Below are 27351 nucleotides of genomic sequence, written 5' to 3' on the forward strand. Positions count from 1 at the left end.
TTATTCGAATGAATATATACAAATAAAGAATGGACTCTTGAAGCATAACTGTCATTTAAAACATTTTTGACATGTCGTGTTAGTGCTGAGACCTTAATTGATCATTAGATATAGTCAGGAGAAGCACGCAGCTGTGCGCTTCACTCCCTAACTAACAGCTCAATTCGACTCATTGCAGGAGATGGGCTGTATTGTAAGAGAAGATGTAGAAATCCTTTGAAGAGGTTTATTCTCATTGGGGGAGATTTAAAAAAACCTGTGGAGATTCAAAGTTGACCAGTTGCCCATAGCAACCAATCAGATCGCTTCTTTCATTCTTAACAAGGCCTCTGCAAACTGAAAGAAGCGATCTGATTGGTTGCTATGGGCAACTGGTCAACTTTGCCTCTAGACAGGTTTTGATAAATCTCCCCCATTGTCATTTATTTTCATTACACCTGTTCATAGTGAGGGAAAGGCGGTCAACAGAATATATTCTTCAAATTCCCCAATAGATTTAAACTGCTAGCCAACACCCACCAGAGATCTCACATAAAAATAAAATTCTGATCTGCATCTGTGAAATCTCCCCAATGTTGGATACTTCAATGACAACTATTACCTAATCAACTAGTGCCATGTTGAGACTGGAACAAGCTAGAGTTCAGTGGCCTTAAATTGTATTTCATGAGTAACTGACAAGTAGTCACCTAACTTTTCGAGGCTGATGTCTCAGAATGTATCCTGATTACAAATATGCAAATTGTATTAAAAGTTTATTTTTTGCATAATATTAATTTTTTAATATTTTTTTTACCTACATGAAGATAGTCTAAATTAAAGACACAATAAGGGACATTTAAGAAGACAGGTGTGAGTTCTAAACTTGTTTAGAGCACAAATGTTGTGGAGAAAGAGGCTGATGTTTGCCACATTTATCAAACGTTGCAGGGACTTTAAAAGGGTATTCCAGGCAAAAAAAATTTTTATATATATCAACTGGCTCCGGAAAGTTAAACAGATTTGTAAATTCCTTCTATTAAAAAATCTTAATCCTTCCAATAGTTATTAGCTTCTGAAGTTTTCTGTCTAACTGCTCAATGATGATGTCACGTCCCAGGAGCTGTGCATGATGGGAGAATATCCCCATAGGAACTGCACAGCTCCCGGGACGTGAGTCATCAGAGAACAGTTAGACAGAAAACAGCAACTCAACTTCAGAAGCTAATAACTATTGAAAGGATTAAGATTTTTTAATAGAAGTAATTTACAAATCTGTTTAACTTTCCGGAGCCAGTTGATATATAAAAAAAAGTTTTTGCCTGGAATACCCCTTTAATGAATGACCACAGAACTGTTCTATTTTAGTCTGGTTAAATGTCGCAGAGATGTGGCAGTCGTGCGACAATTGTATCAAATGTCTTATGGACTTTAATACAATTGTCGCATAGAGCTATTTAGTTTTATAGGGCAGGATTGACATTTCACAAAAAGCCGCACATGATAAATTGGTGACCACTGCACAAAGTGTTCTAAAGAAGATCACTTCATGATACTGATATTTAAATGTTTTAAGTGAAATGTCACAAAAAATGTCGCATGGGGCCAGTCTGCGACTTTTCATGCAACAAATTTAGATGAAAAAGCTGTCTAAATGCTTTGATAAATTGCCCTCAAAGTTCTCTCCGTCTAAAGCTGGCTGTACACATCCAATAGTTAAAGACTGAATGCTTGTTCAACCAGCTGCTATTTCCACCACTTGTTGTCTTCACATGAACAGTTAAGTATCTTGAACTATTACATGGATCCCTCTTTTCCCAACATTTGTAGTTGGAGGACAGTCACTAGGCTCCTATACACATGAGATAGTTCGCTAATTCTATCAATATCAGTGGGTTTGGAATATATCGATTCTTTTTATTTTATTTTTTAAATGATCTCTCTACTAAAAATAAACAGGTCTGGGTGGGAACAAAACAGGCTTTCAAGGCAAGCATAGAAGCCTGGGATCTATTGTACAAGGGCCAATAGACTATATCAAGGCTGGCAACAAGGCAGGAAAGATGATGCGCACCTGGCTTGTCCTAGACGACAGGGGAAGCTTGTTAGAACACTGGTGGATGTCAACGACACTATACATACTCACCCCAAAACCATCAGCATTGTTCTATCTACTGAAAAGTGGGAACCCTGTAAGCTAAGCTTGGTAAGAAAGTGTATTTCTAATCCTGTTGAGCAACAACATGACTACTCTACCCAGTACCTCTCTGACTTTGACAGGTGGTTGAGGAAACAGAGTTTTGTAGAAGGCTCATCCAATGTTTCTACTGGGGTCCAGAGGTGTTACAGACATTGTTATCCCAGTGGGTCCAGGATAAAGCTTTCTGAATTAATGCCAACAAAGCATGTTGTACCCCAGGAACATGTCCAACTTGAAAGCATTACTGTTATTTGTAAAAAAAAAAAAAACTTTTGACATGTCATCCTGCACCCGGTGCATTTGCAAATTATAACCCGGTAAAGTGTGCAGCAGCAGGCTTCACTCCCTGGCTGTCAGTCAAACCCAACTCATTCACCATAGAGTATAAAGGAGTGAATGTGACAGAGGAGATGGCTGGCCAGGCTGTGAAGTTCACTGCTGTGCACTTCACTGGGTTATATCTCACTATTGCAGCAGGTCTAAGGAATGAGACCCGATGCGACTGGACAACATGTCAAGAGTTTTTACAAAATACAGTAATGTTTTAAATAAAGATGTAAAAATGCAGACAACAGTTACATTTCCTTAAGGAGAGTTTGGGGAACTGGATAGTTGTCCCATTCTAAGAATAGACTATCAATATTAAAGTTCCAGAAAAAAACAACTTTTAAATGGTAACCCATATATTATATGCAAAGGATTTTGTTTTACCTTTTCCAGGAATGAAAGTTTATCTCTTATTCTCAGTCATATTTATTTTGTAGGTTTGTCTTTATTGGTATGGGGAGGGAAGAGGAGCACAAATACTGTACTCATACAGAGGTTCAATAAAACTTGAGTGTCCACACTGGTTAATGTAAAAATTTTATTCAACATAAAATATTCAACTTACAGTAAAATCCAAGTCAACAAGGCATTGTGGACAGAAGAGGTCATACAACAAGCATCTTACACAGAGACGTTCAAACATTTAAGTGCATTCATCAAAAGTCTGTACATTCAGACACACTGACATTCACTTATTCTGTCTGATCTGTTGTATCTGCTGGCATCACACATACAGTGCCAAGCAGAAACAAGCAATAATACAAATCCAATTTCTAGCTAACCTGGGCTAGACCATTAGTATGAAATGGCATGGTTTACTTTCTTTGTTCCTTAAAGACCTGTATTCTCAACATCTTGTTCTTTAAACATCAGTGTCCTCAACATCATATTTTCCTGGGAGAAATGTTGCAATCTTCGTACCCAAGCTAAGACTGCAAAAGCTTTAAGATGGTTCTTGTGCCAAACAATGTGAAGGTCACCTGAATATGCTGGTTGTCGCAAATAAACTGTGGAGAGATCCTGCCGTGGAATTCCATCAATACATACAGCACACTCCTTCTTATGTATAAAAATAACTGCAACAAATAATAGCTTCTGGTAAAGTGGACAAGGCGAGACTAAAAAGTGTAAACCATATTGATGTAAATTCATTAGGATATAACTTAAACAGAATCTGTCATCAGCGTCACCTGCACTAACATGATGACATAGGGTTACAGTGCCAGTGACACTGATGAAAACCATACTTACCGATCTTCTGTCCGTGGCTCTGTTCTTCTCTAGTTCCAGTCTTCTGGATATGGTAATGAGGAGCTTGGAGCACGGCAGGTGTTACCCTGCATGTGCAATAGCCATGGCTATTCTCCATTCTGCAGCATAGAAAGCTCTGCACGGGGGAGGGGGTGTGACAATGAAGGAGACGGCATGCACAGGTCTTCAGAATACTAGATGTCACTGGGGAACATCCCCTGTGTTCCAAGCTCCTCAGGACCATATCCAGAAGACCAGGAATTACATAAGAATGGAGCCACAGACTGAAGATTGGTAAGTATGGTTTTCATCAGTGTCACCTGCACTATAACCCTGTACCAACAGATTAGTGTGTGTGATACTGATAACAGATTCCCTTCAATTTAGGAGACGTCATAAATAAGAGTTCAGTCTAGTTAGGTAAGTGGACCATAGTATCTTATGACCTTGACATTAAAGGTCAAGATAATAAGCCTAGGATGTAGTGTAATAAGAGAAACTACAAAAGTCTTTGTTCAGCATCCAGCAGCTCCCTCTAGGTTACTCTGCAACTAATGTGTTGGCCTCGAACACATTATCATCTAGAAGCCATGAAACATCTGAGTCATGTTAACAACCAGTGCTGACTACCGCTATTGTTGTTAGATCTAAAAATACAACTTGTTATTTTACTGTTTTCCTAAATGAATGGTAATTATCCAAGGCCATTTCTTTCCCTGCAACATCAGTACTGCACATTTTTAACCCTTTTAGAAGACTCTAAACAGATCCTTATCCTATAACCATAGCAGTGCTGTTTTTCGCAAGACATCGACCATTGCTGTCCATTCTTCAATTCATCCATGTAATGGTAGATGTGAGACTGAAAGGCTATCCGTGTGGGGGGTGAGCAATGGGTAAAGTGAGGGGGTCACTCTTGTGAGCCAGAGTTTGAGAGAGTGACCCCAGAATTTTGTGCACCTCTTCCCACCATCTCCTGGCCCCATTCTCTGTGGCTAGACTCTTGGAGACCTCGGCCTTTGGTTTCAATGGGAAGGAAACAAGAAGCCAGTGCTGCTAGTAAACAACATCCACTGTATACTAACACTGTGAGATATATAGAAGACTCAAGCATCACCTGCAGACAAACAAAACAATGTATGACAAGTACTGTATGTAAGTTAGTTTTCTAACCGTAACTGAGTATTAAAAGGGTACAAGGCCCCTGGACATCTTGGGGGAGATTTATCAAAACCTATGCAAAGGAAATGTTGCCCAGTTGCCCATAGCAACCAATCAGATCGCTTCTTTCATTTTTAAAAGGGCCTGTGCAAAATTAAAGAAGCAATCTGATTGGTAGCTATAGGCAACTGGGCAACTTTTCATCTGCACAGGTTTTGATAAATCTCCCCCCTTATCCCCTATCCAAAGGGGGTATGATGGCTGTGGTCGCTCATCGAACCCCTCCCATAGAAACAAATGGAGTGGGCATGGTGTGACATGAACCAAGCGTTCTGAACAAAAATGTTCAGGGTGCCAGGGTGCCACCCGGAGATCACAGGGGGTCCCAGCAGCTGGACCCCCCCACGATCAGACATCTTATCCCCTATCCTTTGGATAGAGGATAAAATGTCCAGGGGCGGAGTACCCCTTTAAGCTTAAAGTCATGCCTGTTTTTACATTATATTGGCCCATTTGTTAATATTTCCTTTCTGACAAATAAAACTTATTTGAAAGTGTTTAGCCAGTTGTAAAAAATAATGTTACATAATATATACCACATACAATAACATATATATATATATAAACTCTTTCTATAACAATAAACTTTTCTCCATATACCAATAATAAATCAGGTTGATAACATGCTGGGCAGAACTGTTAAATCAACTGCCTCACACCTGCACATTCTCAAGCATAGGCCTTATTAATCACAATAGAATCCATGCGAAAGACTGCTTAGATGCTATATGGTATCTCTCAATGCCTAACATAAAATTGAGTAAAAGAGCAGAGTGACATTGATCTTTGTTTCTTATAACAGTTGACATCAGGGGACAGGTGGGCTTCACAGATTGTAAGTGGGTGCACCATAAATGTACAAACCAATTTTCTCATTTCAGATCCATGTATGCAGAGGACTTCTTCAGAATCGGTGGACTACGTCGATGACCAGCGTTTTTTTTTTTTTGTTTAAAATGAATAAAATGGTTAACGAGGGCTTGGGGGAGTGTTTTTTTGGAATAAAAGTTTTTAAAAGTGTTGTTGGTTTTTTTTTAATTTACTTTACAGGCTTAGTAGTGGAAGCTGTCTGATAGACAAAGTCCTTTACTAACTGGTTTAGCGCTAGCCACAAAAACAGCTAGCGCTAACCCCCCAATTATTACCCCGATACCCACCGCCACAGGGGTGCCGGAAAGAGCCGATACCAACAGGCCAGGAGTGTCAAAAATGGTGCTCCTAGGCCTAGGTGGTAACAGGCTGATGTTATTTAGGTTGGGGAGGGCCAGTAACAATTGTCCTCGCCCACCCTGGTAACGACAGGCTGTTGCTGCTTGGTTGGTATTTGGCTGAAAATAAAAATAGAGGGAACCGTATGTGTTTTTTTGTTTTGTTTTATGCAAAATAAGTGTAGGGGTTCCCCATATTTTCATTCTCAGCCAGATACCAACCAAGCAGCAACAGCCTGACGTTACCAGGGTGGGCGAGGACCATTGCTACTGGCCCTCCCCAGCCTACATAACACCAGCCTGTTACCACCTAGGCCCAGGAGCACAATTTTTCATGCTTCAGGCCTGTTGGTACCGGCTCTTCCCAGTACCCCTGTTTTTGTGGCTAACGCTAGGCCCCAGCTTAGTAAAGGACTTTGTCTATCAGACAGCTTCCCCTACTAAGCCTGTAAAGAAAATAAAATAAAAATAAACAACACTTTTTATTCCAAAAAACACTCCCCCACAAGCCCACCATCACTTTTTTTTATTTTTTCTGTCCCTGCCTATTACCCATCTATCCCTAACCCCCTCCCTGCCTTTAATTTTTTTTTTTTTACATATTAAAAATGCCTTTTTGTCTGCCTGGTAGTGTGCTCACTACCAGGCAGACTTCCCCAGCAGACACGATGTCACTGATGCCTGCTGGGGCCGACACTTCCGCCCGTAGTTCACCTATACAGGGCGCCTCCAGCTGTTTCCCCACTGCAACTCCCAGCTTGCACTGAAATCTATTGGCTGTCAGGGCATGCTGGGAGTTGTAGTGGGGAAACAACTGGAGGCACCCTGTATAGGTGAACAGCGGATCTGTGATGGCCACACATACCGCTCCCCGCCGCGCAGCCCGCAACCCTCCCCCGGCCCCGTCGCGCCGCTCAACTCACTCCCCCTCCCCCTTAGTTCACCCATTCAGAGTACCCCCTCCCCGCCGCTCAGCCTGCAACCCCCCGGCCCCGCCGCTCCGCTCAACCCACTCCCCACCCCCCTTAGTTCCCCTATTCAGTGTCCCTCCAGCTGTTTCCCCACTACAACTCCCAGCTTACTCTGACATCTATTGGCTGTCAGGGCATGCTGGGAGTTGTAGTGGGGAAACTGGAGGCATACTGTATAGGTGAACACGCAACCCCCCCGGCATAATACTTTACCTTGTCCCCGGGAGCCTGCACGCATCCACTTCCTTCAAAGCGCTCGCTCCCGCCTGTTTGATTGACAGGCGGGAGCGAGCACTGCAGTGACTGAATTTCGACTCATTGCCAGGCTTCAATGAGTCGAAATTCTATAGTGACGTCACTGCCGAATGCATTCGGCCACTAGGAGGGCGACCCCTAGTGGCCGAATTTAAAAGTGATTTTAAACTGGTTTAAAATCACTTTTTTCAATTAAAGTATATTAGAGATATGTTGTAGTACTTAAGTACTACAACATATCAATTTTTTGATTTCATGACAGTGCCCATTTAACCATTTTATTAACATAAAAAAAAAATTTAAATTGCTGGTCATCGAGAAAGTCCTCTGCATACATGGGTCTGAAATGATAAGAAAAAAAAACACGGAAAATTGGTTAGTACATTTATGGTGCCCTCCCTTAGGGAAAACCATAAACCAGCGTTGCCAAACAGGGAGCCTCCAGCTGTTGCTAAACTACAACCCCCATCATTTCCAGACAGCCTTTGGCTGTCTGGGAAAAATATAAGTTGTAAATTAGCAACAGCTGGAGTCTCGCTGTTTCTAAACTGCAACTCCCGTGATGAAAAAATTAGCCCTCACACATCCCCGTATACGGAAAAAAAAAGTGAGAGGGATCAGAAGGGGACAATTTTAAACGTGCTAATTTTCATATAAATAGTTATATAAATATATATATTTTTTTATTTATTTATTTATTTATTTTTTAAAGTAAAACAAAATCAAACCTATATATAAGGCCAGCCCCTTTCACACTGCCACAAATGTCTGTCAGCCACTTTTTTTTGTGTGCCTTAACAGACTTATTTTTGATGGGGCACAATGGGAAACAACGGGTCCTGACAGATGTCATTTACTATTGTGGGGTCTGTAGGGTGCCGTTGTTTTTTGAAGAGGAGGATAAAACGTTGCATGATGCATTTTTCCCTCTGCTATTCTCCCTGGGTTCCCCCACGGACGCCACACTGTTGTGTCACAACGGCAGTGTGAATGAAGCCTAAGTTTGATATAATTTCAACTGTATGGGCCTACAGAATACATAGTATGTGTCATTTTAGATGGAAGGTCCTAAAAGTTACAAAATGGCGGGGGTTTTTTTTTCAATTTTTTTGTCCCACAAATAATTTTTTTTTGTTTCACCATAGATCTTGTGGTGAAATTATTGATGTCATAACAAAATAAAATTGTTGGTGCAAAAAACAAGGCCTTATATGTAAGATGGAAAATTTTAAGCGTTATGATTTTAAGAAGGTGAGGGAAAAAAAATATTTAAAAAATGAAAAACCCTGTGTCCTAAAGGGGATTAAAAAAAAAAAAAAATATATATAAATATATATATATATATATATATATATATATATATATATATATCTCAAACATTTTTTACAGAAAGGAGGTGGGGTTACAAAGTGGTGTTCTGGAGTATTTTATTGTTTTTTGCTCATGTGTGCTAACAATTTTTTTTTATTGTACAGTGATTTATTGGTTTTTGCTTATATAAGCCAAATTTATCAACCCCCTGTGATAGTATAATAAATATGTCACACATAAGCAAAACCAAAAGCAAGAAAAAAAATGCCTACAGAACTTGCTTACCAAAGCAACAATGATAAATGTCTCCGTATGTCTTCTTAGACTCTATTCACACTACTGTCAGAAGCACTGCAGTTTCACCAGATTTATTGGGAAGAGAAAACAAAACATGTTGCGCCATTCTTCCCATCAAAATGACAGACACCAAAATGGAATCTAACTCAGTAGGGTTCCTCAAGAACAGTGGGTGTTCTTCTTTTGACTGTTATGGTTTACGTTATGTTAAAAGTCATGATGGCAGTGTGAACAGAGCCTTAGTAAATCTCGCCCAACATATTAAAATGATTAAACTACTAAAATGAAAATGTATAACTTAATCTGTAAACAAACCGACTGTGAAATTTATACAATTGTGGCTTTATCTCTAATTTAACAATGTACCTGTGCAATGAAAGGTGTAATTAATGCCCCGACACGAGCCATCCCACTGCATGTTCCTAGACCTAGTGCTCGTGTAGCTGTTGGATAAACCTGAAAAAAGCCAAAGTGGCAAATATAAATAAAAATACACCAATATAGAGAGAAACTGGTTCCCTCAAGCAACGATACAACCAATGAGCTTTTTCAAACAGTAAATAAAAGCAACAATACAAAAATATCCTAAATATATTTTCATATACACATCAGGTATCAAATATATTACTGACTTTATACAGGTATGGTCGAATATTGATAAATCTGGCTCTACTGTTTAATGGGGGGGGGGGGAGTTTCTTACGACTGTTGTGTAAAACACTAGTCTTAGTAAATCCCCCCCACACCCCACACCTTTGTGTCACTGCTATTGACCTACCTCTGGAGTGTAAACATAGGCAGCTTGGAATCCCCCTGAAATGAAGGCTCTTGCAATGAAGAGTAAAACGGTGAGGACATTCCTGGAATTAAGTAAAATAAAGAATGAATCAAATCAAAGAGATTACCCCTTAGGGTCTATGCACACAGGTGGAATTTCCGCACCAATTCCGCTTCCTGGCTTGTGTGGATTTTGTGTGGAATTGGTCAGGAATTCGTGAGGAAATTCCACATGCAGAAATTCAGAAGTGTGGAATCCCATAAAAGTCTATTGGGCTTTCATTTGAGGCAGAATTCTGCAAGCAGAAATTCTGCCGTGTGGATAGACCCTTAATGAGATACTCTGATCAGTGCTGCTTCTAAGATATAAGTGCTGAATGCTCTGGATGGTAACTAGACACCTCTACAAGGAAATCATTACTTCAATTGTTGCATCTGTTTTATTTTTCACATACCTTCCAACACAAAGAAAAAGAAGAAGGGCACATAAGGAGAAAATGAAAAAACAGATGGCCATCGTCTTTTTCCGGCCTAGTCGGTCAATGATCCATAATGTCACCAACACCCCTTGTAGGAAAAATAAAAAACATCTGATGAATCATAACAATTACAGTTGAAGTAGTTGATGTGGCGCACACGGGGCTAAGTTCCAGTCATGACTTCAGTTCAGGGCAGCACTTAGGCTATCACTAAAGGGCATAAAGCCAGAGTCCTAATCTATATATATAGAACTATGTGTATGTGTGTGTGTGTGTATGTTCCAGCATCACGTCCAAATGGCTAAAGATATTAACATGAAACTTGGCACACATGTTACTTATATGTCAACAACAAACATAGGATAGGTAATTTAACCCTTACTCCCCCCTATTTGCCAGGGGAAATATATGTTACTGCATAACTTCCAAACGGCTGGAGATATTTCGATAATACTTGGTCACATGTTACTTATATGTCCATTTAAAAGATAGGATAGTTAATTTTACCCTTAACTACACCCATTTGTGAGGGTCGGGGTTTTTGTTTAAAGTCCCATGCAAATCAATGAAAAATGTATGTTCCCACATAACTTCCATATGGCTGGAGATATTTCAATACCTGGTACACATATTACGGGTCGTGATAGGAGGTCGGGATAGGTGGTCGAGATAGGAGGACGGAATATGAGGACGGGATAGGAGGTCGAAATAGGAGGATGGGAAAGGAGGACATAATAGGAGGTCAGGATAGGAGGTCAAGATAAGAGGTCAGGATGTGAGGACAGGTTAGGAGGACGGGATAGGAGGACGAGATAGGAGGTCGGGATAGGAGGTCGAGATAGGAGGACGGGATAGGAGGTCAAAATAGGAGGATGGGAAAGGAGGACATAATAGGAGGTCAGGATAGGAGGTCAAGATAAGAGGTCAGGATGTGAGGACAGGTTAGGAGGACGGGATAGGAGGACGAGATAGGAGGTCGGGATAGGAGGTCGAGATAGGAGGACGGGATAGGAGGTCGAAATAGAAGGACGGGATAGGAGGTCGAGATAAGAGGACGGGATAGGAGGTCGGGATAGGAGGACGGGATCGGAGGATGGGATATGAGGATGGGGTAGGAGGACCGGATAGGAGGTCGGGATAGGAGGTCAGGATAGGAGGTCGTGATAGGAGGTCGGGATATGAGGACAGGATATTGGGTTGGGATATGACAACAATATGTGAGGAAAGGATATGAAGTCAAAAGCTTCCAACAAGGTTTAGGAAGGAAAAAGCGGGCAACGCCGGGTACTCAGCTAGTGAAAGTATAGAACAAATCTTATCAAAGAGGACCTGTGAGAAGTAACATATATATATATATATATATATATATATATTACATTTTGATTCTTACTGTTTTTATTTTATTGCACTGCTTCCTCTTACTGAGATATATGAATTTTACTGTTTGGTTTTATATCTGTACCTTTCCTTAAAAAGTCAGGTGGGCATGAACATTATTTCATAAAGGGGTTACATGCTTGCCTGATTCCCCCCCCCCCCCCCTTATATTCACAGCCCCCCTGAACCTGGTTCATGCCCCCTGAATCTAGCAATTACACATCTTTTGATGTAAAGTTCATGCCTCTTACATGTTTCTTATTCTGTCTGATTTAAGCTCTCCTTTTATTACATGAATGATCATTTATCTGAATGGCCACCATGTTGTATATTTGTTTGCCAGGGAGCTGGGAGCGAGACAATGAGCAATTAGCTGATTGACTTCTTTAAATGTTAAGTCTAATAGCACTTGTAAATGATCTAGATATTAGGTGTATATAAGAGGCATCTGCAGAGGTAGTCATGGCAGATGAGGTGTCTGTGCCTAAAGTCTATGTACACCTATCCCATGTCAACATCTAACTCTTCTAGCTTTGCTAACCTGGGAATTCAGATAGTGTGGTCCATAATAAATCTTTGTAATCTTCCACAGTTAAATATTCACAGGAGAGACTGCATTTTGGCTTGACTGCCTTCCTCCGACTGGAAACTGGGAAAAAGAATAGAAATAGGGGACATGATATATTTGCTGTCCAGAAACCACAGCAATATTCCACACTGATAAGGTAAGTATTCACAATTTACAGTCAGGGATTGATAAGATAGCAGATATTTAAATTTTTGACTGTATTTATAGGATAAAAAGTTTTATCATGGTGAAAAATGTTCATGCCTAGAAATGATCATTTTCATTTATTAAATTGTAGCATGAAATCACATGTGAAATTATTAATTGTAAATAAAAGTATTGTTTTATTTCATGCTTGTAACAACTGAGGGAGTAAGCTATGGCTTCTTGGTTGTGTAAAAGCATGGTATTATGTAAATGGGCATTTATTTATCTGGTAATTTAAATAATGAGTGTCATGTTTATGTGTCTGGATCTGGAGGAAACTATAGAACGTCCATCAAAAGTTGTCAGCCTTCCATAATGGGGCATTCAATAACTACAATGCTGTACCTTTATCGGAGCAAATTAAATGATTGAATTTAATACTTACTGCTGCATACATCTCCAGCTTGGAAAAGTTCTGTTGTTAAGAGAACCAGCCCATAGTATGAAAAGGCATTGGAAAACCTGTAATATAAAATTAGATTTATTTTAACAGAAAATCTATAGGCTAAGTTTCCACTTGTGTTTTTTTTTTCTGTCAGTTTTTGGAGATCTGCCACTGCAGTTTTTGAGCCAAAGTCAAAAGTGGATCCATAAGGAAGGGGACGTGTAAGTCCTTCCTTTATATGTCCTATTCCTTTTGAATACACTTCTGGCTTTGGCTCAAAAACTGCAGTGGTAGATCTCCAAAAACTGCTAGAAAAAAACTTAGCCTTACAGTGTTTTTTTGATGAGCTATTGACAGAACAACAAGAGTTTGGTGGGGTGCTGATAACTGGCATCCCCATCGATCATCAGATTGCCAGAGCCAATTTACATGCATACACTGTGAAACAGAGGAGGAAGCATAAGTCCCATACATTGTGTAGTGGCCACACTGGGTTACAGCAGCTCAGCTTCAATTGAAGTAATTAGGAGCTAAGCTGCAATAACCCAGAACCACCACTACACAATGGCCCTCATTTACAAAGACTGGAGTGTCGGTTAGGTTTTTTTTTTCAGTGTACTCGTCTTTTTTTTTCCTTGTGATTTACTGATCTGTCGCCCAATTTACCTTTCTTTCTGTCACAGGTTTTTTTTCTGTTGCACAAAATGTATTCTGTGTGACAGAAAAAAGTCTCTGCAAATTCTGACTACATTAGTGCTTGTACTACTACCCCCATCATGGAACAGGGTCTGTTCCATGTTGAGGGTAGTAGTACAGGGGCTGAGGGATTGATCGCACCGGGTCTCACTTCTGAGACTCGATCCGATCAGATGTTATTAAGCAGGGGAGCGGGCGGCATGTTCCGATCCCCTGCAATGTACTGTAAACTTTCATTTTTAAATTCCTCACCAGGAGGGCTCCTGGCAGGGTTTTAATATAGAAGCGCTGTGGTGGGCAAAGATGTATAGAATCGCTGGGGGGTTATATATCTGGCCGCTCCAGCGTTTCTATATATCTTTCCCCCTGCTGAGCTATATCAAACTTAGTGCCCGCTGCGCTTGAATAAATGTACTGCCCCCCAGCGCTATTATATATCTATACTGACCCCCGCTGTGCATATACTGACCCCCGCTGCGCATATTTATATATATATATACTGCCTCCCCCAAGCTGCGCATAGTAATCTTCATTTTCTCCCTCCCATGGCTGCCAATGAATGAAAACTCTATTAGCGGGGGAGCGGAGGGCTGCTGCCCGCTCTAGTTTGTTATTCATAGCGGGCAGCAGCTGCATATCATGCTGTGGGGGTCAGACATATGGATATATGTCTGACCCTCACATCATACATATACAAATGCGGGCTCACCGCTATGAATGACAAGTAAGCTATTGGCAGCAGCAGCGCGAGCCTCCCTGCACTGCTTTACATGTCATTCATAGCGGTGAGCCGGCACCTGTATATATAGATGCTGTGAGGGTCAGACATATATCCATATGTCTGACCCCTACCGCACATCTATATATACAGGTGCCGGCTCACCGCTATGAATGACATGTAAAGCAGTGCAGGGAGGCTCGCGCTGCTGCTGCCAATAGCTTACTTGTCATTCATAGCGGTGAGCCCGCATTTGTATATGTATGATGTGAGGGTCAGACATATATCCATATGTCTGACCCCCACAGCATGATATGCAGCTGCTGCCCGCTATGAATGACAAACTCTCAGCAGCGAGAGCGGGCAGCAGCCCTCCGCTCCCCCGCTAATAGAGTTTTCATTCATTGTCAGCCAGGGGAGGGAGAAGATGAAGATTAATATGCGCAGCTTGGGGGAGGCAGTATATATATAAATATGCGCAGCGGGGGTCAGTATATGCACAGCGGGGGTCAGTATAGATATATAATAGCGCTGGGGGGGCAGTACATTTATTCAAGCACAGCGGGCACTAAGTTTGATATAGCGCAGCAGGGGGTAATATATATAGAAATGCTGGAGGGGCCAGATATATACCCCCCCCCCCAGCGATTCTATACATCTTTGCCCACCACAGCGCTTCTATATTAAAACCCTGCCAGGAGCCCTCCTGGTGGGGAATTTAAAAATGAAAGTTTACAGTACATTGCAGGGGATCGGAACATGCCGCCCGCTCCCCTGCTTAATAACATCTGATTGGATCGGGTCTAAGAAGTGAGACCCGGTGCGATCAATCCCTCAGCCCCTGTACTACTACCCCCAACATGGAACAGACCCTGTTCCATGCTGGGGGTAGCAGGATTCACTCCGTTTTGAGTAATTTCCTGACATCTCTGAGCTGTCGGGTTTCTGTGAAGCAAAACTCACAGGTTTTCCTGTGAGTTTTCTTCACACTCGGAGGGTTTTTTCTCTTTTTGTCGGGAACACGCTCCTTTTGTCGGGAAAAACGCCCCATTTGTAGTTTTTTTTTTTTTCCACTCTGAGTGAGTTTGATTTTGTCGGGTTGTGCGCCAGATTCTGGCGCAAATTCTGGCGCAGACAGAATTCTGGTGCAAAACCCGACAAAAAGTGTCAGGATCCTGTTAGTAAATGAGGGCCAATGTATGCTTTCTGCTCTCTTCCATTTTGTGTGGTGGAACTGCAGCTCTTCCAAACAATTGATCACCAGGGGTGCCAGGTGTTAGATATCCCTGGGATAGGTCATCAATACATTTTGCCCAGAAAATAACTTTTAAAGAGTTATTTTTTGTAGACAGCACATGGTTACATTATAACTTTAATCTAATGTCTGAAGAAGATTGCATTTAATTCTATGTATAGTCAGTTTGATCCTAGACATGCCTTTAAGTGTCTCAAGGATGGCCTCACCCTATCCTTCCTACACTTGATAGACAGCTATCCTTGTATCTGTGTGCAAAAGATGTCACATTGGAGTCAGCAAGTGGCATAACAGTTCTGCTTTAACCTCTTAATACCATCATATGGATTGCAGACTCATAAAAGAATGATTACAGTTGACATTAGTGGTACCTGTTTGTACTGGTTGTACAATGTTTTGAGCTCACATATATTTCAATGTTTGATAAAGGTTGGTTGTCGGTACAATAGCTTTCACACCGCCCATATATTCAACAGGTTTTGGGCCTTGGCCTTTTGCACTGGAACATCTAAGTGCTGCCTTCTAATTGTACAGTTGAACTAGATACTTTACTATCACACTGCCCTATTCAAGAATGTTCACTTTGACCATCAATATAACCCCCCTGTCCTCAAAATACTAACCTCCCCCAAATCCAGACACCAAATAACAATCTGTTTATTGCTTCAACCCTTCTCACAAACTATCCTATTCACACCTACTATCCCTGTCTCTGCTTCTCCTTACCGCTGGTGACATCTCTCCTAACCCTGGGGCCCCCCTCACCAAATCCCATGCATCTTGTCACCCTCCTGTCACCGACCAGTAACCACAATACCACAAAACTCCTCTAACCACATACTCATCCGCCCAATTCCTCTCCCCCTGTCCTCCTCTCAGTCGCACTCTGGAAGCCTCGCTCAGTCCACATCAAACTTTCCTTCATCCACAAACTCTTTACTGACCTACTTTACTCTATGCTCTTAGGCCTCACAGAAGCATGGCTAACACACTAAGACATTCCCTCCCCTTCTGCACTCTCCTACGACAGCTATCAATTTTACCCATCCTTCCTGCCCTAGTAAAATTGACAGTGGCGGTATCCGCCTCCTGTTATTACTTACTATTTAAATTACTTTCCACATCACACCTTACCACCTGAGTACTTGACCTAATCCCATCCCACCTCATTTCCAACCTGACTGCGGTATTTAGTCCAACCCTTACCTATCTTTTTAATCTTTCACTAAACATTGGCACTTTTCCTTCATCAAACAAGCAACCATCACACCAATCCTTAAATAACATCTTTCAACCCAATCTTCTTTGTCCAACTACCTCCTCATCTTGCTTCTCCCCTTTGCCTCAAAACTACAGTAATATGTCTACCTTGAATTGTCCTCCTACCTCTCATCGTACTCACTCTTTGATGACCTGCAATCTAGTTTTCATCCCCACCACTCTACTGAAACCGCCCTAACCAGGGCCGGCCCTACCATTGGAACCGGTGGGACCATTGGTCCCTGGCAGCACTTTTCAGGGGCCGCACTTTGCTGCCCCTTTTTTTTTGTGCCTCCTAGGTTCATTGTAGGGCCGACCCTGTTGCTGCGCCACCGCTGCTCACTGTTCTAAAGTGTCCGCGGCGCATAATAGCGCAGCAGGCACTTTAGAAAGTGAGTCTGCAGCAAACCGACCAGGGTCTGACGAGGGACGTCGCACAAGCGACGTCTCTCTGCAGACCCACGCAGGAGGACATCAGTGACGTCACTTGTCAGGCCACCGGTGGAGAGAAGTGCTGGCAGGCCAGGTAAGTGTGTCTATGTGTGCGTCTGTGTGTGTGTGTGGGGGGGGGGGGATGGGGTGGCCTATGCTACCTAATGTGGGGAATCTATGCTACCTAATGTGGGAAAAATGCTACCTAATGTGGGTAAACTATGCTGCCTAATGTGGGAAACTATGCTACTTAATGTGGGAAATCTATGCTACTTAATATGGGGAATCTATGCTACCTAATATGGGGAATCTATGCTACCTAATGTGGCCAAACTATGCTACGTAATATGGGAAACTATACTACCTAATGTGGGGAATCTATGCTACCTAATAAGGGGAATCTATGTTACCTAATGTGGGGAAACTATGCTACCTAATGTTGGGAATCTATGCTACCTAATGTGGGGAAACGGCTACCTAATGTGGGAAAACTATGCTACCTAATGTGGGAAACTATGCTACCTAATGTGGGGAATCTATGCTACCTAATGTGGGAAACTATACTACCTAATGTTGGGAATCTATGCTACCTAATGTGGGAAACTATACTACCTAATATGGGGAATCTATGCTACCTAATGTGGCCAAACTATGCTATCTAATGTGGGAAACTATACTACCTAATGTGGGGAATCTATGCTACCTAATTAGGGGAACCTATGCTACCTAATGTGGGGAATCTATGCTACCTAATGTGGGGAATATATGCAACCTAATGTGGAGAAACTGCTACCTAATGTGGGGAACTGCTGCCTACCTAATGTGGGGAAACTATGCTACCTAATTTGGGGAAACTGCTAACTAATGTGGGTAATCTATGCTACCTAATGTGGGGAAATGGCTACCTAATGTGGGGAAACTATGCTACCTAATGTGGGAAACTATACTACCTAATGTGGGGAATCTATGCTACCTAATGAGGGCAAACTGCTACCTAATATGGGAAATATATGCTACCTAATGTGGGGAAACTATGCTACCTAATGTGGGGAATCTATGCTACCTAATGTGGGTAACATATGCTACCTAATGTGGGGAACCTATGCTACCTAATGTGGGGAAACTATGCTACCTAATGTGAGGAATATATGCAACCTAATGTGGAGAAACTGCTATCTAATGTGGGGAACTGCTGCCTACCTAATGTGGGGAAACTATGCTACCTAATGGGGGGAACTGCTACCTAAGGTGGGGAATCTATGCTACCTAATGTGGGGAATCTCTGCTACCTAATGTGGGGAAACTGCTACCTAATGTGGGGAAACTATGCTACCTAATGTGGGAAACTATACTACCTAATGTGGGGAATCTATGCTACCTAATGTGGGAAAACTGCTACCTAATATGGGAAATCTATGCTGCCTAATGTGGGAAACTATGCTACCTAATGTGGGAAACTATACTACCTAATGTGGGGAATCTATGCTACCTCATGAGGGGAAACTGCTACCTAATATGGGAAATCTATGCTACCTAATGTGGGGAATCTATGCTACCTAATGTGGGAAACTATACTACCTAATGTGGAGAATCTATGCTACCTAATGTGGGGAAACTGCTACCTAATATGGGAAATCTATGCTGCCTAATGTGGGAAACTATGCTACCTAATGTGGGGAATCTATGCTACCTAATGTTGGGGGAATCTATGCTACCTAATGTGGGGAATCTATGCTACCTAATGTGGGGAGCCTATGCTACCTAATGTGGGGAAACTATGCAACCTAATGTGGAGAAACTGCTAACTACGGTGGGGAACTGCTGCCTACCTAATGTGGGGAAACAATGCTACCTAATGTGGGGTGACTGCTACATAATGTGGGGAATCTATGCTACCTAATGTGGGGAATCTATGCTACCTAATGTGGGGTAACTGCTACCTAATGTGGGGGAAACTATGCTACCTAATGTGGGAAACTATACTACCTAATGTGGGGAATCTATGCTACCTAATGTGGGAAAACTGCTACCTAATATGGGAAATCTATGCTTCTTAATGTGGGAAACTATGCTACCTAATGTGGGAAACTATACTACCTAATGTGGGGAATCTATGCTACCTCATGAGGGGAAAGTGCTACCTAATATGGGAAATCTATGCTACCTAATGTGGGGAATCTATGCTACCTAATGTGGGAAACTATACTACCTAATGTGGGGAATCTATGCTACCTAATGTGGGGAAACTGCAACCTAATATGGGAAATCTATGCTGCCTAATGTAGGGAATCTATGCTACCTAATGTGGGGAACCTATGCTACCTAATGTGAGGAAACTGCTACCTAATGCTGGGAAACTATGCTACCTAATGTGGGGAAACTATGTTACCTAATGTGGGGAAACTGCTACCTAATGGGGAGATCTATGCTACCTAATGTGGGTAAACTTCTCACTAATGTGGGGAATCTATGCTACCTAATGTGGGAAACCTATTCTACCTAATGTGGGGAATCGATGCTACCTAATGTGGGTAAACTATGCTACCTAATGTGGGGAACTATGCTACCAAATATGGGGAATCTATGCTACCTAATGCGGGGGAATTGATGCTACCTAATGTGGGGAACCTATGCTACCTAATGTAGGGAATCTATGCTACCTAATGTGGGGAACATATGCTACCTAATGTGAGGAAACTGCTACCTAATGCTGGGAACTATGCTACCTAATGTGGGGAAACTATGTTACCTAATGTGGGGAAACTGCTACCTAATGAGGGGATCTATGCTACCTAATGTGGGGAAACTTCTCACTATTGTGGGGAATCTATGCTACCTAATGTGGGAAACCTATGCTACCTAATGTGGGAAATCGATGCTACCTAATGTGGGTGAAACTATGCTACCTAATGTGGGGGAACTATGCTACCTAATGTGGGTAATATATGCTACCCAATGTGGGGAAACTGCTACCTAATGTGGGGAAACTGCTACCTAATGTGGGGAATCTATGCTACCTAATGCTGAGAAACTATGCTACCTAATGTGGGGAAACTGCTACCTAATGGGGGAATCTATGCTACTTAATGTGGGGAAACTTCTAACTAATGTGTGGAATCTATGCTACCTAATGTGGGAAAACTATGCTACCTAATGTGGGGAAACTATGATACCTAATGTGGGGAAACTGCTACTTAATGTGGGAAATCTATGCCACCTAATGTGGGAAAACTATGGTACCTAATGTGGGGAAACTATTCTACCTAATGTGGGGAAATTATGCTACCTAATGTGGGAAACTATGCTACCTAATGTAGGGAATCAATGCTACCTAATGTGGGGAAACTATGCTACCTAATGTGGGGAATCTATGCTACCTAATGTGGGAAACTATACTACCTACCTAATGTGGGGAATCTATGCTACCTAATGTGGGAATACTGCTACCTAATGTGGAGAAACTATGCTACCTAATGTGGGGAAACTATGCTACCTAATGTGGGGAAACTGTTGCCTACCTAATGCTGCAGATTAATGTGAGTTGCAGTGCAATTTTATGGAAGGAGGGGGCAGCATTTCACTCTTGGACCCAGGCAGCACAATGTCTTGGGCTGGCCCTAACCAAGGTGACCAATGATTTATTGACTGTTAAAAGCTTTTGCCAACATTATGTGCTCCTTCTTCATGACCTCTCCTCTGCCTTTGACACATTATACTCCTCTCTCCTGCTACAAAACTCTCTCATCCCTACGCATCACAAATTTAGCCCTTTCCTAGATCTTTTCACACCTCTTTACCCACGCATTTAGTGTCTCCCACTTACACACCACCTCCTCACCCTGCCCTCTCACTATTGGAGCTCCCCAAGGCTCTGCCCTGGGGCATCCTCTTTTCTTTGTCTATACCCTTTGCCTAGGACAGATTATAGAATCCCATGGTTTCAAGTACCACTTCTTTGCTGATGACAGTCTAATTTACCTCCCTGGCCATATCCCTGTCACCTCTCTTCTATCCAAAATCTGAGATTGTCTGTCAGCTATATCTTTATTCTGCTCCTCTTCTCCAAATGCTTCTCAAACTCAACATGGAGAAAATGGAATTGCTCATTTTTAGACATGCAAGACATTCAAGAGCAACCTGAAGACCCATCTCTTAAAGCATCCCTATGACCTACAATAATACTGCTGCCATTGCCAACAGCTACTTCCCCACAGATGACCAGATGACCCCCTCTCCTACTGTTTCCTTCCCCTTCCCAAGGGTGCTATATATATCTAAATAGCAATATATAAATAAATATTAATAAATAATGATAAATGTAAATAAATAATAATGAGTGCAGGTAACATAGGCACTTACCATATAAACCAAAGCAAAAGAGTTGTGCATCTAAACTGAGGTGAAAAAAGGTCCCGTATTTTACCGCGATCCTCCTATAAATGTGAAAATTGGTTACATTTAATAGCATTGCAGAGTTACAAATGCAAAAGTACCAAAAAACTGTCTAACATGGCCTTCACTACATTTTTATGCGTTTTTAACATCTTCAGGTTTCACTCCATTGGGTGGCTTAAAGAGTACCTGTCACCAAACTAAACTTTTAATATATTGTATTTATAATTATAAGACACTCTGCTATTTACTTGCTGTTAGAATTCTCAACCTTTATATTTTTTTAAAGTGATGAAAAATGGCCACTAGGTGGCTCTGTTCTGTTCCCTGCCACAAGTCAAACAGTTAGTTTTGTCTCCCCCGGCCTGGCAGGAGACCAAACTCAGGAATCGAGAGCGGAGCATGGGGAGGCACAGCTCTCACAGGCTTCAGTGACGTCACTCCTGCTGGGGAACGCCCACTTTCTCCTGCCGGGAGCTCACATAATTTAAGCAAGGGGAAAGGTATGATACACAGCTTTTTAAAGCTCGGAAATTTTTTTTTAAGGGCAGGAGGGGTGTTAGGAGCAGTTAGGGAATATAACCTGAGTTAATTTAGAAAATATGGTTTGATGACATTTACGCTTTAACTAGAAAGGCGTAAAATTATGACTTGAAGTATGCCAACTTAATAGACTAAACACTGTCTAAAGATGCATCAAATTTATGAAACAGCCTTAGCTACTGTAATAAATCTGGGGCGTTCTTAGACTATACACTATCTAAGTATTAGTTAAAAGAGTGAAGACCACCCAAAACTTAATTACAAAGTGGTCTTCTCATACAAAATAGCCACTCTGCATACTAAAAATGTATCACACACAATGGAGGAAATTTATTAAAGTATTTACAGAAGGTTTCTAATGTTAAAAAGTCACAAATTTTTGCTCAATGCTCAGTTGCGCAAAATCTTATGACTTTTTGCCACACTTGCAACTTTTCATAAAGTACTTTGAGTAAGGTGTCAAGAGTGTGTGGCAGCAGTGGCCTACCAGATTTATTAAAGAAGATCTCCAGTATTGAAAAACTTATCCCCTATCCTAAGGATAGGGGATAAATTTCAGATTGCGGGGATCCGACCACTGGGGTCCGACACGCCCCCTCAATACAACTCTATAGGAGAACCGGAGCGCTGCCTAAGTCAATCTCCGGCTCTGCCATAGCCCTGTATTGAGGGGGCTTGTCGGCCACCGCTTCGTGTGGTGGTTGACACGTGCTATCTGGCTGGAGAGCCGGGGCCCGTATTGGGAGATCGCGGGGGTCCCAACAGAGCTTAGTCATGTCACTGCTGCTGTTCTCTGCTGGGTCCCAATGCTAGCAAACAGCAGCCATGACACCACTAAGCTCCGCCCATGCTCCAAGTGGGCCTTGGAACAGAAGACACGGTGGAAGATTGTGGGAGAACCACAGCACAGAATGGGACCAGGTAAGTATTGTTACCATCAGTGTCACCTGCAACACCTGTCTGTACTGACAGGTTAGAGCAGGTGACACTGATGAGAGATTACCTTTAAAGGGGTACTGCTGTCAAAACCTTTTTTCTTTTAAATCAACTGGTGGCAGAAAGTTAAACATATTTGTAAATTACTTCTATTAAGAAATCTTAATCCTTCCTGTAGTTATTAGCTGCTGAATACTACAGAGGAAATTCTTTTCTTTTTGGAATGCTCTCTGATGACATCACAACCACAGTTCTCTCTGCTGACGTTATAATAATAATAATAATGCTTTATTTATTGTTGTCCTTAGTGGGTACCCAAGTCCCCAGCACTGCAATGCAGCAGTGCTAACCACTGAGCCACCATGCTGCCCTTGGCATACATCTGCTATGCACGGTTGCTAAAATGGACAGAGATGTCAGCAGAGAGCACTGTGCTCGTGATGTCATCAGTGTTCCAAAAAGAAAGGAATTTCCTCTGTAGCATTCAGCAGCTAATAAGTACTGGAAGGATTAAGATTTTTTAATAGGTTTTAATAGTATTTTTTAATATGTTTAACTTTCTGCCACCGGTTGATTTAAAAAAAAAAAAGGTATTCACCGGAGTACCTCTTTAAGCTATACTTTGAAGCATTTGTATGAGGCCTGGTTCAGACAATGTAAAAAATACAAGGATAATTTATTTACAATCGCATTTCCAGCTGTTTTGTTTCTTTGCCAATTTTGGCAAAAAGCATGGCTGCTAAAAAAAATATTATGGCTGAAAAATGGCTGAAAATAAGAGCATACATAAAACACTTGCACCCCATATTAACCTGGTTTGAGAGTGCAAACTACGTCACTTTGTTGACATATTTGCTTGCTGGGTCATGTTTACAGCAATCAAGTTGTTTTCATTACATTTCAATTATTAATATTAAATAAAATTTGAGGCAAACATGCATACTTACCTGTCTGGATAAGATAAGTTTCCCTAAAGGCATTGGAGCACCATTCTCTGTTGCTATACGCTTTAAGGTAGCGAGAGCTTTTTCCTGATTCCCAGACAGGACATCATATCTAGCACTTTCTGGTAACCACTACAAGATAATAACAGGAATTGAACAAGTCAAGTAACATTTTATAAACATAGGGGGAGATTTATCAAAACCTGTGCAGAGGAAAGGTTGCCCAGCAACCAATCAGATCGCTTCTTTCATTTTTAACAAGGACTCTGCAAAATGAAAGAATCTATCTGATTGGTTGCTATGGGCAACTGGGCAAGTTTTCCTTTGCACAGGTTTTGATAATTCTCCCCCAAATTACTTTTAGCAGTGAGGATGACAATGTGTTACAAAATGTACATTCTATATAAAAGATTCTAGTTAAACAACATTTTGCTTCCAAACATATTTGCTTCCAAAGGATCTTGTTAACATATTATGTTATATTCTTTTTACAATGTGTTTAAAGAGCTCTCCTGACAAATCTTTTTCCAATGAAATAACTTGTTGGGACACATTAGCCCAGATTTATCAATCTGGACAAAAATGTGTTTGAAAATTTATCAACCAATCACAGCTCAGCTTTCATTTTTCAAATTTCTCTGGTAAAAGTAAAGATGAGTTCTGATTTGTTGCAAGGGTGTATGTACCACAGTGGCAGACAATGCGGCTGCTATGGAGCCCTTGGGGAGAGGGGTCCCTGTCCTGGTTGGTCCCAGTACTTTTTCTATTGCTAAGAAACTGTGCAGAACTCTTCTCTCAAAGGAACTGCATTGTCAGCAAATTAAAGGGGTATTCCAGGCCAAAACTGGCTCCGGAAAGTTAAACAGATTTGTAAATTACTTCTATTAAAAATCTTCTTCCAATAGTTATTAGCTTCTGAAGTTGAGTTGTTGTTTTTTGTCTAACTGCTCTCTGATGACTCACATCCCGGGAGCTGTGCAGTTCCTATGGGGATATTCTCCCATCATGCACAGCTCCCGGGACGTGACATCATCATTGAGCAGTTAGACAGAAAACTTCAGAAGCTAATAACTATTGGAAGGATTAAGATTTTTTAATAGAAGTAATTTACAAATCTGTTAAACTTTCCGGAGCCAGTTGATATATATATAAAAAAAGGTTTTGCCTGGAATACCCCTTTAATGTAGGGAGTATTGACCAATGGGTCATGAAAAGAATGGGAAAATAAACACCAGACCTTTCTGGCTTGGGGGGTAAAATCAGGCAACAAAATAGGAGGCACATTTTGATATTTGCTATGAGGCCCCCTTTCTTCCATGTATAACACTGATTGGTTGCTATCTAAGGGTGCATTCACACCACGTATGGGGATACATCAGCTGGATCAGGCAGGGGAATTAAAAAACCAGCCACTGCCGTATCCCTACCACACCCCATTCATTTGAATGAGCCGGATGGACTCGTGACTCTGGTCTGTTAGTTTTTGAGCCGTATTAGTTTTAATGCCAGACTAATAACCGTGGAATATCACAGTTTTCAGTCCGGCAACAAAACCGGATTCGGTGCAAAAATGAGCAGATCGGAGTCACGATATGACTTTGTCTGGCTCATTCAAATATATGGGGTGCGGCGCGGGTTATTCTCCCGGCCGGATCCCCAAGAAGTGGTGTGAATTCACCCTTTCTGAGACAAAAATCTGAGACACTTTTGTCTCAGATGATTGATAAATCTGGGTCATTGTCTCAGAATGCTGAATTGTGCTGTTCCTTTGTTATTCCCCTTTATAATGTATAAATTCCCAACTGGGTGTTACCATGACAGTGATCAGTAAGATTTGTACCTACACAGTCTGACACTGTCCAATGTCAGACTATAGGATGAATGTGTCCATGAATGGTTAACCCAGTCAATTTATTCATACATTTCACAACATGTCACTCCACTTGTGGTACCTATTTCAGTAACTGGGCATGTGAAGCAATGTGAATGTGTTCCAAAGATTTAGTTCCTAATGAACAAGAATGATTATACGACAGGTTTTTACTTTGGCGTGAGCAGTTGCAATGCTTGTGAAGCTATATTGCTATATACTTACAAAACACAAAACTGCAAACAACATTAGTGGCAGGGCAGAAAGGATCAGAAGCCAACGCCATCCTAAGGTGGGCATCACAAAAATAGCCAGTAGAACTTCAAACACTGTGCCCACTGCCCAGAATATCTGGCAAGAAGAAAATAAGTATCATTTTATAAGAAGGTTTGCATTTAAATGTTATCATTCAAGAAAATATTCTACATCATTTTAAGAACAGCTCCATTAAAATGTATTTTGTACTTACATTGATATAATAAAGACACCTTATTCTTGCATTTCTTATATTTTTATGTTTTCAGAATCCGTAAAAGATCTTCCTTTGTCCATGAAATTGCTATGTTAATATCTTTCTTATTGTGTACATTCAACATATGTACTAGAAAATGTGCCCCGTATATACACTGAACATATCCACAGCCTAAAATCTAACACAAATGTATCCCACAAAAATCTAGATTGAATGGTTTACATTTTCTTTTATTTTTTAACTTTGAAAGGAAAATTGACCAAGAATTTAGCTTAGGCTATGTCCACACTTCGGAATGTCCGCATGGAGAATCTCTGTGCGGACATTTTGAAAACTACTGGTGCTGGCATAACATGCCGGTGGTAAGACCACATAGGAATGCGCTGTCTCACATTTTGTGTGGAGTTTGCAGAAAGAATGAACAGGAAATCGGAATTTCTGCAAGCACGGAAAGTCCGCCGTGTACACAGTGCAGCAGAATCCCATTGAATTCAACGGAACTATTCTCCTTCGGAATCTCTGTGCAGAATCCAAATAGCCTTACAGTTACATATCGCAGTGCTGTACATCAGGTGTATAATTCTGAAGATTTTCATGCAATGAAAACCACGTCCAATAGAACTTAGCCTACAGGACTGTGCTCTTGTGACTGCTTTGGCTAAAAATGGGGAACAGTTCCACAAAATCACCATTCACAAAGATCTACCAGGGGTTATATTAGGAAAACAGGATTGGGGATGTTGATTCTTTTTCCTAATTATCTATAAAATATAACACTGAGGATTTTACATCAAAGTGAAGTTTAGAAGTTTGGAATGCATCATAAAGCCTAAAGTCATAACTTTACAATGTAATACATTTCCCATATTACACTGATCCTCAGTTAAAGCTTGCATACTACCATAAAGGGGAACTCTGGTACATAACATTTTACACAAAGCTGTAGTCAACACGTTTAAATGATATTCCTACTGTTTATTAGAGGGTATGAAGGATTTAGATGAATTAATTTCAGGGCTC

General features: G+C 41.3%; 2 protein-coding genes across 2 annotated transcripts in view; one reads left to right on the plus strand and one right to left on the minus strand.

The window, feature by feature from the left end:
• Positions 1-3769: 3769 nt before the first annotated feature.
• SVOP (SV2 related protein) overlaps positions 3770-27351 on the minus strand; it is a 45468-nt gene continuing 21886 nt past the window's right edge. The window contains exons 8-16 of the mRNA XM_056528801.1: positions 26085-26210; positions 23993-24121; positions 21534-21607; positions 12814-12890; positions 12195-12302; positions 10253-10364; positions 9799-9880; positions 9387-9476; positions 3770-4874 (exon numbers count right to left, since the gene is read on the minus strand). Coding sequence (XP_056384776.1) covers positions 4668-4874; positions 9387-9476; positions 9799-9880; positions 10253-10364; positions 12195-12302; positions 12814-12890; positions 21534-21607; positions 23993-24121; positions 26085-26210 — 1005 coding nt within the window. The 3' untranslated portion in view covers positions 3770-4667. The remainder of the gene's footprint in view (positions 4875-9386; positions 9477-9798; positions 9881-10252; positions 10365-12194; positions 12303-12813; positions 12891-21533; positions 21608-23992; positions 24122-26084; positions 26211-27351) is intronic.
• The window catches only part of USP30 (ubiquitin specific peptidase 30), a 97037-nt gene continuing 81937 nt past the window's right edge, over positions 12252-27351 (plus strand). Inside the window, exon 1 of the mRNA XM_056528805.1 lies at positions 12252-12378. The gene's annotated coding sequence lies outside the window, so the exon portion shown is untranslated. The remainder of the gene's footprint in view (positions 12379-27351) is intronic.

Source organism: Hyla sarda, chromosome 1 (assembly GCF_029499605.1).
Source record: "Hyla sarda isolate aHylSar1 chromosome 1, aHylSar1.hap1, whole genome shotgun sequence".
Taxonomy (NCBI): domain Eukaryota; kingdom Metazoa; phylum Chordata; class Amphibia; order Anura; family Hylidae; genus Hyla; species Hyla sarda.